Genomic DNA, 13,128 nt, shown 5'->3' on the forward strand with positions numbered 1-13,128 from the left:
TCTCCTCCTTCCCACTTTTCAGATCAGATCCACACACACACACACTTTCACTTCTGCTTTCACACACACAGTTCCACTACAAACTCAATATCACATCCTCATTCCTTAACATTCATTTCACACCAAATCTAACTGCAGTAACAAAGAAGTGTTAGTGGTAGATCTATTTGTAAATTTGGTTAGGCCGAAATGGCCGTGGTCACACGTAACGGCAGAGGCAGCGGTAACGGATCGGCGTTATCGTCAGCTATTAGAAGCTTCTTTAGTTACAGGATATTTGTTTCTGCTATGTTCACTCTTCTTTTCTTTGCCACTGCTTCTGTTCTCTTCTCTTCTCACCCTGCTTCACACCTCCCTCACGATGACGACAATTCTGTATCCCCCTCTCTCTCTCTATATATATATATATTATGTTACATTGTGTTATTGTAATTCAATTGTTTTATATATATATTCTAAATGTTGATAGTTAACTTATGAGCTGATCTAATTAAATGATAGATTTATGAATTCGAAATTGAACGGTGTTAGTGCTTTTGGAGGATTTAGATTGAGGCTCGGTTTTGGCCGGAATATGCGTAGGACTGAATCTCAGTATCAGCAAGTTTTCTAGGAGATGTATAAGTATATATGGAGATTTGATTGAAAAAACAAGGAGGATATTAATTATTTATTAAAATGTATCCAGTATGTTGTATGTATCTAGTTACTTCATTGGATAAACGGTAACTTTTACCTGTCGTGACACACGTATATGTAGCCGCGTCATTAACTGGCGCTCAGTTACTGGATTACGAGTATTCTAGGATACATTAAGTATGTAAGTTACTTATTTATAAAGTGTGTATAGTGATTTCGTTAAGAACTGATATGTTAACTATAACCAAACTTTATCAAACTAGTAACATTTTGCAATTTTGCCATTGTTTGCATCAAAATTTTAAGTCGTCTGTTGTGTGTATTAAATTTTCAGTTCATTGCTGTTGTATGTATCCAGTATCCAGTTACATTTTTACTAGGTTACTGGTATTTTTGCTGATGTGTCAACTATACAAGTTGTCATGTCGTCTACCAAGTCATCCAAACCAGGGCCAAGTCACTAACTCACTAGTTTACAAGTTATTAGAATTTAGATACATATAGTAGCAGTAACTATTTGGATTTTGGATACACTCAGTAGCAAACGTCACAAGTTACATACATTTGATCGCTAAGCCGTTTTTTTTTTTTTTTGCTAACCTTACTTCTATGAAATGGTCTAACTCAGTTTTAGCTAAAATGTTGATTATTGTACAAATATGTGGATATAAGTGATTTGGAATTGAAGTTCTCTTTCTCTGATATTATGACAGGAAATATCAACAACTGGAAGGGCGTACATGCATAGGACATTTCTTGCTTTGAAGTCGGATCCATTAAAGACTAGGTTAGATTTAATACATAAGCAAGCAAGTGATCATATCGTGCTTGTGAATGCATACGCCTCTTATGCAAGAAAGCTTAAGCTTGAGATATCCAAGCAGCTCAAGATGTTTGATGACATGGCAACAAACTTTTCTGATTTGGGTGTGAAGCCAACTTATCGCACTTCTTTGTTTGAGGCTAACGGACCTTTGGATGAGGAAGTGTTGAGGCAATTTGAGAAGGAAATTAAGGATAAGATCAAGGTTGCCAGGTTAATGATTGCTGATAGTAAGGAATCTTATGATAATCAGCTGAAAATTCAGAAATTGAAAGATACAATATTTGCTGTTAACGAGTTGTTACAAAAAGCTAAGAAGAACGGGGCGTTTGCTAGCTTAATTGCTGCTAAATCGACTCCAAAAAGTTTGCATTGTCTTGCGATGCGCCTAATGGGAGAACGTATTGCGAATCCTGAAAAATATAGAGATGAAAAACCTAAGCCTGAGTTTGAGGATCCTTCCTTGTACCACTACGCCATATTTTCTGATAATGTGATTGCGGTGTCTGTTGTGGTGAACTCAGCTGTAAAGAATGCTGAAGAGCCTTGGAAGCATGTTTTCCACATTGTTACAGATAAGATGAATCTTGCTGCGATGAAGGTTTGGTTTAAGATGAGGCCAGTTGGAGGGGGTGCTTTTGTCGAGGTGAAAGCAGTTGAAGAATTTACTTTCTTAAATTCTTCATATGTCCCTCTACTCAGACAAATGGAGTCTGCAAATTTACAGAAGTTGTACTTGGATAATAAGGCAGAAAACGAGACGCAAGATGTGAAAACCGTGAAATCTGGGAACCCACAGCATTTGTCAATGCTGAATCACCTTAAGTTTTACTTGCCGGAGATGTATCCAAAGCTGCACCGGATATTGTTCTTAGATGACGATGTTGTAGTCCAGAAAGATTTGACTGCATTGTGGAAAGTTGACTTAGATGGCAAGGTTAACGGAGCAGTTGAGACATGCTTTGGTTCATTTCATCGTTACGGTCAGTATTTGAACTTTTCCCATCCTTTGATCAAGGATAAATTTAATCCCAAGGCTTGTGCATGGGCTTTTGGCATGAATATATTTGATCTTGATGCTTGGAGGCGTGAAAGACTAACCGATCAGTACCATTACTGGCAGGATCTGGTACGTGCTTTTATGCTTGTTTACTACTCTTTTATGCGGTTATGTCATAGCTATATTTTGTTTTTGACCTAGCGTATAGGAACTATTCTTTCTTCTTTTTTATCTTCTGTTAAACCATCACAATCTTTTTACAACTTTATGTGAATTGAATAATCATAATATCTTAATATTAAAGGAGAATCACCAAACATTTTAAGTTGTTTACATCTATTCTGTTTTTTAAAATCTTATTTGGCTATTGTTATTAAGGTTGTTTCATATTTTGTTGAAATCTCAGATGAATAGTTTTCTTATAAACCTCTTTGTTTCTTAAATGCGTACTATGATATGTACAGCAGTTTAAGGATAGAAAGAAAAAGTTAGATCACATGTTTATTCAGAATCACTAGATTAGAAATGTTATATATGAACTGATCTTTTATGAATCTTGCAACAGAATGAGGATCAGACCTTGTGGCAATTGGGGACACTCCCCCCTGGACTGATGACCTTTTATTCAACAACAAAATCATTAGAAAAAACATGGCATGTTCTTGGACTCGGATATAACCCGAGTATAAGCATGGATGAGATTAATCATGCTGCTGTTATTCATTTCAATGGAAACATGAAACCGTGGCTCGATATTGCTATGAACCAGTTCAAGCATTTATGGACTAAATATGTTGACAACGAAATGGAATACGTGCAGATGTGCAACTTTGGTCTGTAGCCAATGAGCACTTCCTCCTTGTGAACTGAGAACCTAGAGGTAATCAAAATTGCCTCTATCCATTTTGCGTGGCTATTGCTACATGTTCTTCAATTTACTTCTAAATAGTGTAACGTTATGAGCCAAGCTCTGCTAGTATCGCATTGTTTTATACACGTGATAGTTAAAGTGTTAAAATACCAAGTTGAACCCGTGTGCTGGGGTTACATACATGTTAAATGATTCTTTGTACGAATATCTCTCACTCGATAAAGTTACGGTACTAGCACTGCAATCATGTAAGTTATTTATCAGCTTTTAAATGTTGTAGTAGATGTATCTGTACTTATTTATAGATGTTAAATGTAACCTTATTGATGATGTCCTGTTTAATATGAATACACATGTGGCCATGTGCATTATAAGGCGGAGCCGTAGATAGCAAGTTACTAGTCACTTTAGCTATTAAATGTTTGAACTAGACCTGTATAAATGGACTGTTAACTGGTTCGAATCTGGTCATCTGAATATGTATTCGATAAGTAATATTCAATTGAAAATTTCAGCTGTCTAATGTTAGAATCTAACTGGTTTCTGCTATTACATGATTTCAAACCTGAGGTAACTTGGAGAAGAATCACAAGTATTTATTCTGCTCGGTTGTGTATTTCTGTTTGTGCGCAATGGGTTGATATAATTATACCTCCACCTCCATTGGTGAATGGTGACCGAGGCTTATCAACTCATTGCCGTTGAAAATACTTGTAATGTTAAGAAACTAGGCATGAATTCATCAAGTGATATACCTTCTATTGACTTGTAAATGCAAAAGGTTTTGGATTCAATTGCATTGGATGCTTATAGTAATATGCTCGCGTGATGTGGTGGAGCGGCGGCTGTGGCAGCGGCAGTCCCACATCATGTTTCTATCCATATTCATAAAATTCAAAGTAGGAAGATAAAAACCACTTATTCTACCGAATGGACTGGATTGGTGCAAGTACGCAACCAGCCAGACATCTCTTTCAGATGAATGGGAACCAGGCCCACCAGAACTGAAGCCCACCTCATGTTCCTGTGTTAGCCGATTTACCGTACTAATTAATTTGGAAATATTAAGAACAAGAAATCCAATGACAACCCGTTGTAAATACTAATATATTTTTGGATTCAAACCATTATCCAACAAAAATTACTAAACATGGTTTACGACTATCTTTGTATAAAATACTAGTCCTCAGGCCCATCCAATGGACGGGTCTAAAGATATATAAATCTTATAATAATTGTGAAACAAAAGTGTATAACCAATATCAATATTTAATGAATACGAAAGCTAAAGAAGAAACATATGAAAATTAACACCATATAAATATTGATTTCAGTTTACTATTTTTTTTCCAACTTTAGTTAATTAAGAAGAGAAACAAAAAGTGTATAACTAAATGACTAATATCACAACTTAATCAATACGAAAACTAACGATAAAACATATGAAAATTAACACCATATAAATATTAATTCAAGTTTATCCATTTTTTTTCAACTTTAGTTAAATAAAAAGAGAAACAAAAAGTGTAGATTGATAATAATAAGAATAATAATAATAATAAAGTTTTTTCTTATAAGATTTTTTTATTAAAAGTTGGTCATTTTTATTAAATAAATATTAAAAAAATAAAGAATTAATGAAAAGTGAGTATTAGGCTAAATGAAGGGGATTAAGGGTGTCAAGTGTACCCCAACTCCCCTCTTTTAGTTATACTATAGATTCAACAAATCTAAGTGTTTTCGATAATACCCACACTGAGGTTTCAAACCTGACTGAGCCTATGAAAAATTTTTCCTTTGAATATTACTTTAGGGTGTAAATTTACTATTACTTTATTAAAAAAAGTAGATTATTATCCCGCATAATACGTGAAAGAACATGTTTAACTAATGACATATTATAGTTTTATAATGTTGTAAATTGATAAATATGGATAAAAGATGTTGAAAATAAATTAATTAGTATCATGCTACAAAAGATGTAAATTAAAATCATGCTATACTAAGTTAATTTTAAGTTAATTTACATATAAACAAAGTTTTAAAATATCATCTTTTAAAATATATTAAACGTATATCCTTTTTTCAATTAGATTGATATATATTTTTCACTTTTATTTAAGAATTCAACTTTAAATTATCTTTCTTAAGATTTTAGCCTCAAAAAGTCCACTATTTGTGTTTATAGTTACTCTTTTAAAAATTTTACATCAATATATTGAGATTTCTAGATTATGTATTTTTAGTTAAATTTATAGAATTTTTGAATTTTGAATGGTACAAACAATTGTGTGGTAACTTTTTTTTAACATATCACATAATTACCAAAAATTTTATTTTAAATAATATCAAGAATTAATCTCTGAATTTTTCTTATACTATATTATATTCATATCCATGAAGATTCTATCTAATAATGTAATTATAAAAGTTACGTTTGGTAAACTAAAAAGGTGTTTGCGATTGCATATCGAAAAAATATTTGATTATTGTGTTTGCATAACACAAATAATTCAAAAAAATGTTTAGCAAAAAGTTGATGGTTGGATTTTCCATATAGAAAATATGCATTTTTAGAAAAGCAGGCTAGATATCTTTTTGCAAAACACAGTTTTTATTCGCAAAATCCATGTTACAAACACAATTTCAAACACCCAATAAATAACTATTAGTTATGTTATAATGAAACTTATATTTATAGCGTGTGTTAGGTGGTAAAGTTATTTTATAGTTAAAAAATAAGGCATTATTATCATTCATATTTATCGAGATGATCCTATAAAATAAAGTTGCAAGATTGTTATCAAAATGCAATGTATTCAAACGACATAACACAATTGTGTTTAATGTAGATAAATATGGTTATATTTTATTTAAATATATTAAGTAAAAGGATTAATGTGGTGTTTATTACATTTGTCTATACATTTGATTCCAGTGGCGGGGCTACATGGCGGTAAAGAGTGGCTATACCCCACAATGTTTATAAAAGTCTGAATTTTTATACTATTTCTACGTATTACAATAGTTTACTACAAAATTAAGTCATCACTACAAAACGTATACCTAAAATCTTATACAACCTTACCTAACATTTTTGAATTAAAAATTAATTACATAATCTTTTGTTCCTAAATCTTGTAATATAGTTTTACACTCTTAAAAGTTTCATTAACCTCCCGCGTTTTGATATGTGACTACGGTTGGTTTATTTTTTTATTTAATAGACTTAATATTTAAGAACTTAATACATTCAGTCAAATTTTGATACTTTTATTTTAACTTAATAAACAAAAATAAATGTCAACTACCTAAATTTTACTTAATACATACATTTATAAATTTAGCCACTTAATACACTCAACACTTAATGACCAAAAAAAAGTAAAAAATCATTGACCAAAATCTTTAAATACTTAAAAACATTATGGCAGTGGCGAAGTAAAGTTATTGTACTATTTTTACGTATTATAGTAGTTTTCTACAAAGTTAAATCGTCACACTACAAAACATATACCTAAAATCTCATACAACCCAACCCAACTTTGATGAATTAAAAAATAAATTATATAATCTTTTGTTACTTGCAATTTCATTTTATAATTTTAAAAGTGTCATTGACCTTCCGTGTACTTGATATGAGATTAAGGCTTGTTTCTTTTTTGACTTAATAACAATGATAAACGTCAATTACCTAATTTTTACTTAATACATACAGACATTATTTATACATTCAGCTACTTAATATACTCAGCACTTAAGGGGGTGTTTGGTATGAGTGAATCAAAGAGAATGGAAATGTAATATAGAATGAATATAGTGGGAAAAAGAATGAGTATTTGGAAAGAGAATCGATTCCGTCGTTTGGTAAATGCAGAGAATGAATATATAAAAAATACTAAATTTTAAATAATAATCAAATTTAATACATATAACATCACTAAAACAAAAAAAAAAATTTAAATTTACATTCCCATCAATTCTCTACATTTAATAGAGAATTGAGGAAATGGAATCGATTCCCTATTCTCGATTCTCTTTCCCATTCTCCATTACAACCAAACATGAGAAGTGTTTCTCATTCCATTTCCACCATTTCCATTTCATTGTACCAAACACCTCCATAATAAATAAAAAAAATTAAGCCAAAAGACCAAAAACTTTGAATATTTAAACGTTATAAGATAAATTTTTAAAGCTACTTTTTAAATATTTTTCTTTTGGTAACGGGCTATGGAAAAACAAAGACCAAAACCTTTGGTTCTCTTTTTGTGATGTCGACGGGCAAAAAAGTAAAATAAAATAGGATATTAAGTTAAATATATAAGGTTTAATTATATAAAGTACAATCACTAATGTTGTGCTTTCTCAATATATATTAAAGAGAAATAATCACAAATCGTCCCTGTGGTTTGCTCGATTAGCATTTTCGTCCCTGGACTTTTTTTTTATCACTAAGTGTCCCTGTGCTTTTTCATTTCATTGCTAGATGTCCTTACCACTAACAACTGTCATTTTTCCTCCGTTAAATCTCTCATGTGCAAGGGTATAATCGTCCATTACCACAGAGACTATTTATGACAATGATATAAAATCATACATATACAAAACACTCATCTTCTTCTTCCTTTTTTTTTATTCCTTTTCTCAACCACCACCATCACCATTTTAATCTAGTAACAGCAATACCTATTTTGCATAGATCCTACAAGAAACAATAAAAATTGGAACTTTAATTGATCTAGTAACAGCAACTAATAGAACATCATGTGATTTGTAGGAACAATTTTAATCTAAACTAAAAAGTAAATAATATACTATGAAACTGCTAATTAAAACCTACAATATATCTCGAATCTATAATCACAATTTTGTCAATGACCAATAAACCAAGCTTCAAATTCAAGTAAAAAGTAGGCCTTGTCAACACACTAAGTCTACTATTTCATATTTGTTGATATAATACAAAAATCAAGAGCAATATAATCTTACACGATCATTAGTCTACTTTTTGTCAAGGCACTCATTCGTATGAGCTTGTCTCAACTCATCACTCAAATTAGAGATATCAGCTTCACAAATCAGACAACTAATAAAATCGACATCCACATCGTCACCTGCTTCACTCCCTTCTTCTTCTTCATCTAACAACACAAATCCAACAACAAATGAAGCATCGTGGTACCACCCTCTTGATTATGATCTTCCTCAAATCCTTCATCTCCCTTTCCATGCACTTTCTTACAAGCATTTTCACAAACACCTAAACTGCACTCAGCTTTTGATTACAACAACCTACTTTCATTTAAATTTGATGTATTACCAAACCCCTTTTCGATTTCACCTTTTTCTCAATACCCATATCCAATACTCCATCATCGACGACACAAAAAGTAGTCGGCTTGATAGATTTCAAACCCAAATTAAAAAATGGAGTTTCAAATATCTATTTACTCAGTATCCAAAACTGATCATCTAAGTCACAAAAAAAAGTCGGCTCGAAGGAATCTAAACCCAAATCAGATGGTGGGTTTTCAAGATTTTCTTTACCCTATAAACGAAACCCCATTAACGAGATCCCGGAGATCACGGCCTTTTGATTCATCATCCTCATCCCCATTATCAATCTTAGATTGAATTAAAAAGAAAAAAAATTACAAAGAAACCCTCTTGAAGATATATCCCTAAACAGGACTTGGTTTATCAAGAAGATTAATTTAGGGCTTTTGATATTAGGGAGAGAGAAAGAGGGTGAAAGTAATTTATGTGGAATGAGAAATGGTCCCTGTGGTTTGCTTTTAGTTTATTTGGACGATTTTATCCTCACGTGGCAAGCACGTGAAGGGCTTAACGACTGAAAATGGACGGGTGTTTGAAGTAGGGACATCAAGCAATGAAATGGAAAAACAGATGGACATTTGGTGATAAAAAAAAAGTCCAAGGACGAAAATGCTAATTGAGCAAACCACAGGGACAATTTGTGATAATTTCTGTATATTAAATTTGGTAATGATGCTTTTATTTTGATCTAAAGGTTGCAATTAAAAGTTTAAACTCATCTGACGGTTCTTATTTTTTTAAAAAGAATTTAACATCTTGTTATATATCTATTGGTAGATTGTAGACTTTTGTTTAGTTAACTTTTCAAAATTAAAAAGAAAAATCTTGTAAAACAATCAATAAATGAAACCCAGTTTGAAACCCGGCCCATAACCGAGGCCTAAATGATGAAGATTAATTCGAAACTGACTACTAGATTAAAAAAGAAATAAATTCCAACACAAAACTTCTTACACCACCAATTATCCTTTTCTTCTTTTTTTTTTTCTCATTTGTGGAGACAGCATAAAATTCTTTAAGAATGCTACAACTTTTTTCCATAGGAGAGTACTTGTCAATCATATTTGTGATTCTTCTTTCCTGGCATATATGCCTAGCATTGTGTCATCCGACATTTTTATATGTACGTTTCAATTTATGTTCTCAGCTATATCCATTATATTCTTTTTCCTTATCCATATATATTATCTTATAAAAAAACTAATTATAACTTAATTTTATAAAAGATATATTTAACTTAACATTAAATATTATCTAATAATATGTTGATGCTTAGTCATTTGGATCAAACAAAAAAGAGTATAATAAAATCAAGTGATACATTACGATCCGATAAAGTTAATGAAATTGAATAAATTATTTGTCCCATCACATTATACGAGTAAAAAAAAGTAATGGGGAAACCCTAGCCTCAGTAACACAATCAGATACTCATCGACCCACCCCGTATGAGTCATATACTACTTATACTTAAGTAACTTATTTGACATGATTTTTTATATTTGGCTATCATCATCACATCATGTATGTCCTCTGTTTTCTAATTTAAGTTCATACGTACGATTAAGACATTCATCCAAATCTTTTCTTCTTAAGGAGTAGTAGTTTTTATGTGATAATTTTCAGCATAAGGTTTTTATACATTTTGTCTACTTGTTAATAGTGGGGTTTCAAAATTTTCATAACATCATATTCAACTTAAACTCGAATATTAGGATGTCATCAATAAAACCGTAGAATCAATTTTAATTAGGTTTGTCTCTTTCGATTTCCAAAGGTTTTTGGCTTTCCTCCCATGAAAAAAGTTCTTCACTTTATTCTGCAATGTCAAAAAGTTTCAACACAAAATATAATACTTGAGAAAAAGTTCAACTTCGCACAACTGAAGTATTTTACAACATGTTTTAAATGACTTTACTAAAATTTGTTCATTGTTATTATATAATGATTATAGCTAAATTTTCTATATTCCCTTTTGACTAAATTATATTTATCAATATCATCATAGAAGTTCAATATATAATTGCTCTAAGAGATGAAAGAGTGTTGAGTCAAGGATTCGCTGACAACACTTGGTTTTTGGTGAGAAGTTATCAGCAAGTCCAATGACTCTTTGTCAACAATGCATTCTTATCCAAATTGTAAGTCAAGCGGGAAGAATTCAAATAATAAGAAGACATGATTCACATGGTGGTTGTTTCAACTGTCATGTACCTCGTATGACAAAGATGCAGTTGATCAAAAGAGAAGGGTTTCTTTCTCGTTACCCGTTTGGGTAAAGAAGACAAAGGGCGCCTGTCGCAATTACTTCAAGTCAATCGTATCTCAACAACCACCATCCCATCACTATCAAAACAAAAGTTGTGTTGCCCTAATTCCTCCCCTGTATAAGGCAACACAGCCGCACAAAACACTCTGTGTTTGTCACCACAAAGTGTGTGTCACTTGTATTTCTTTCTTGTAATTGTTTAAGTTTCTAGTTAGTCTAAACTTAACAATTGTAAGTTCATTTACTTTCTTATAAGTCAACTTGTAATATCAACCATATATTCATTGTTTAATCAATGACACATATGATTAGACTTGCATAGATTCTTGTATTTGAACTTTACTTTTGTTTTTGTTCTTTACTTTCTGTTTTTTACATTCTTGTTTAGATAATTAACATAAGTTAAACAAATAGTGTACTGTCAAAGAGATAGCGCGCTATCTCACATCAAAGAGTTGTAATTATGAGTTTTACAAATATGAATTAATCAAAGATTCAAGTCCAATAAAATATTTAGCATTTGCTTTGTATAAATTAATTAAAATAAATTGTATCAATATTACCCAAGATATATTACTATATTAGTCATGAATCAATAAACAATATAAACACAAGTTGAAAGTTATATACAATGAACAGATTAAAAACCAGATTTTCTTAAAAAATAATCAACTTTACCAGCAAATAAAACATCAAATATGAAATATGAGCATCTACGGTGAAATCGATAAGTTTATATTATGTGATATATGCAAAACATGACTTTTTGATAAATTGTAGTTTCTCGATAAATATTCATTGACATTTAGTACTTACGAGCAAAATACCCGCAAATTGCGCTAGAATTTTATAACCACTTTTTTAGAAGAATACATTGGTTACAGAGTGTCAAAAATATAGATTATAAGATTCTGTCGATTGTTTAAAACTATATGGTATTTTAGTGTTGTAGTGCGTAGAGTGACATTTTGGGAACCATAAAATATGCTGAAAGAGTCATTTTGGGAAAAAAAAATATGCTTAATCTCTTAATCCAATTTTTATTTTTATTTTTTTTATAATAAGGGATTAAAGATAACAATAATTAAGATACTTAAAATACATAACACTACTTTTAAAATAAAGATTTGAAAGTAGCTTAGAGTTGGCGACACGACGCAGTTAGAAGAAAATATAGAGATGAGAATATCCTAGAGAATATATACGCAACAAGCAGAAAGCAACAGTATATATCATATGTATGTGTGTCTCTTTAAGGCTGCTTAATTTCTGCTTTCCCCATTCATCATTGCTTTCAACATTTTTTCCGAATAGTCTAGCCCCACTACTTAGTTTCTTTTAGTTGCCCACCAAACACACACACACACACACATATATATATATATATATATAATTTTCATTTTATAACAACTACTTTATAAAAAGTTTAGTGATAGTTAACTAAATATATACATAGAGTGAATGGATAGAGTTAAAAGGAAATAGAGTTCACGCTTTTAGTGCAATTATTCTTTCAATATTCAAAATACCCAAATGCAATGATACAATTGAGCTTAAAATCTTTGTTGCGTTACAGCGCAAGTCTTACAAAGCACAATATATAAAACAATTAATATATATGCAATCCCATCAACATAAAGCACTAGGTGATCCTTACACAACATGTTTTTGCTATACACAAAAATATATACATGATATGATTGTACTGTATATGAATCACCTTCTCTAAAACTCCCCTCTCTAAATATGGTTTTGTTGACTATATTTACTTCCATTTCTCTACAACAATTATCATATCACACGTTATTCTTTAAAGGGTACTCAAAATATCAATATGAATTTAATTTTGAAAAAAATGATAACTTTTCAAAATGGGAAATGATAATTGTACCACTAATTTCTATTAATTTACCACAATTTACTAGTTTTATAGCATACAGTACAAGTTGATAATGTTTATATGTGATAAATATATCATTGGTTTTGGTACAAACATCACTTCCTTTTCAAAATATATTGACATATTGAAAAACTTAAATACAAGCTTTTGTTTTATACGCGTACTAGAGTAACTTATAATTTTGGTCCGTTACTTATAATTTTGGTCCGTATTATTGTCATGAAATAACAAGTTTCATCGTAAAAATTTGATCGGTCAACGCTTTTGGTTCAAATCACTAAAGGCC

The 13,128-nt window shown here is 31.0% G+C and overlaps 1 protein-coding gene across 1 annotated transcript; it reads left to right on the plus strand.

Annotated features, from left to right (window-relative positions):
- On the plus strand, nucleotides 1-3,681 carry LOC122587158 (probable galacturonosyltransferase 9). Its single transcript, XM_043759248.1, has 3 exons — nucleotides 1-375; nucleotides 1,353-2,591; nucleotides 3,028-3,681. The coding sequence occupies exons 1-3, from the start codon at nucleotides 190-192 to the stop codon at nucleotides 3,301-3,303; spliced, it is 1,701 nt and encodes a 566-aa protein (XP_043615183.1). The 5' UTR covers nucleotides 1-189; the 3' UTR covers nucleotides 3,304-3,681.
- The last annotated feature ends 9,447 nt before the right edge of the window (nucleotides 3,682-13,128 follow it).

This window comes from Erigeron canadensis, chromosome 2 (genome assembly GCF_010389155.1).
Source record: "Erigeron canadensis isolate Cc75 chromosome 2, C_canadensis_v1, whole genome shotgun sequence".
NCBI classification, from domain to species: Eukaryota; Viridiplantae; Streptophyta; class Magnoliopsida; order Asterales; family Asteraceae; genus Erigeron; species Erigeron canadensis.

Excerpts from the sequence above, each read along its gene's own strand:
- LOC122587158 (XM_043759248.1), top strand. The coding sequence starts at position 190 with ATGGCCGTGGTCACACGTAACGGCAGAGGCAGCGGTAACGGATCGGCG. Across the intron at positions 376-1,352 it reads CTCACGATGACGACAATTCT|GAAATATCAACAACTGGAAG; the intron begins GTATCCCCCTCT and ends ATATTATGACAG. Across the intron at positions 2,592-3,027 it reads ACCATTACTGGCAGGATCTG|AATGAGGATCAGACCTTGTG; the intron begins GTACGTGCTTTT and ends ATCTTGCAACAG.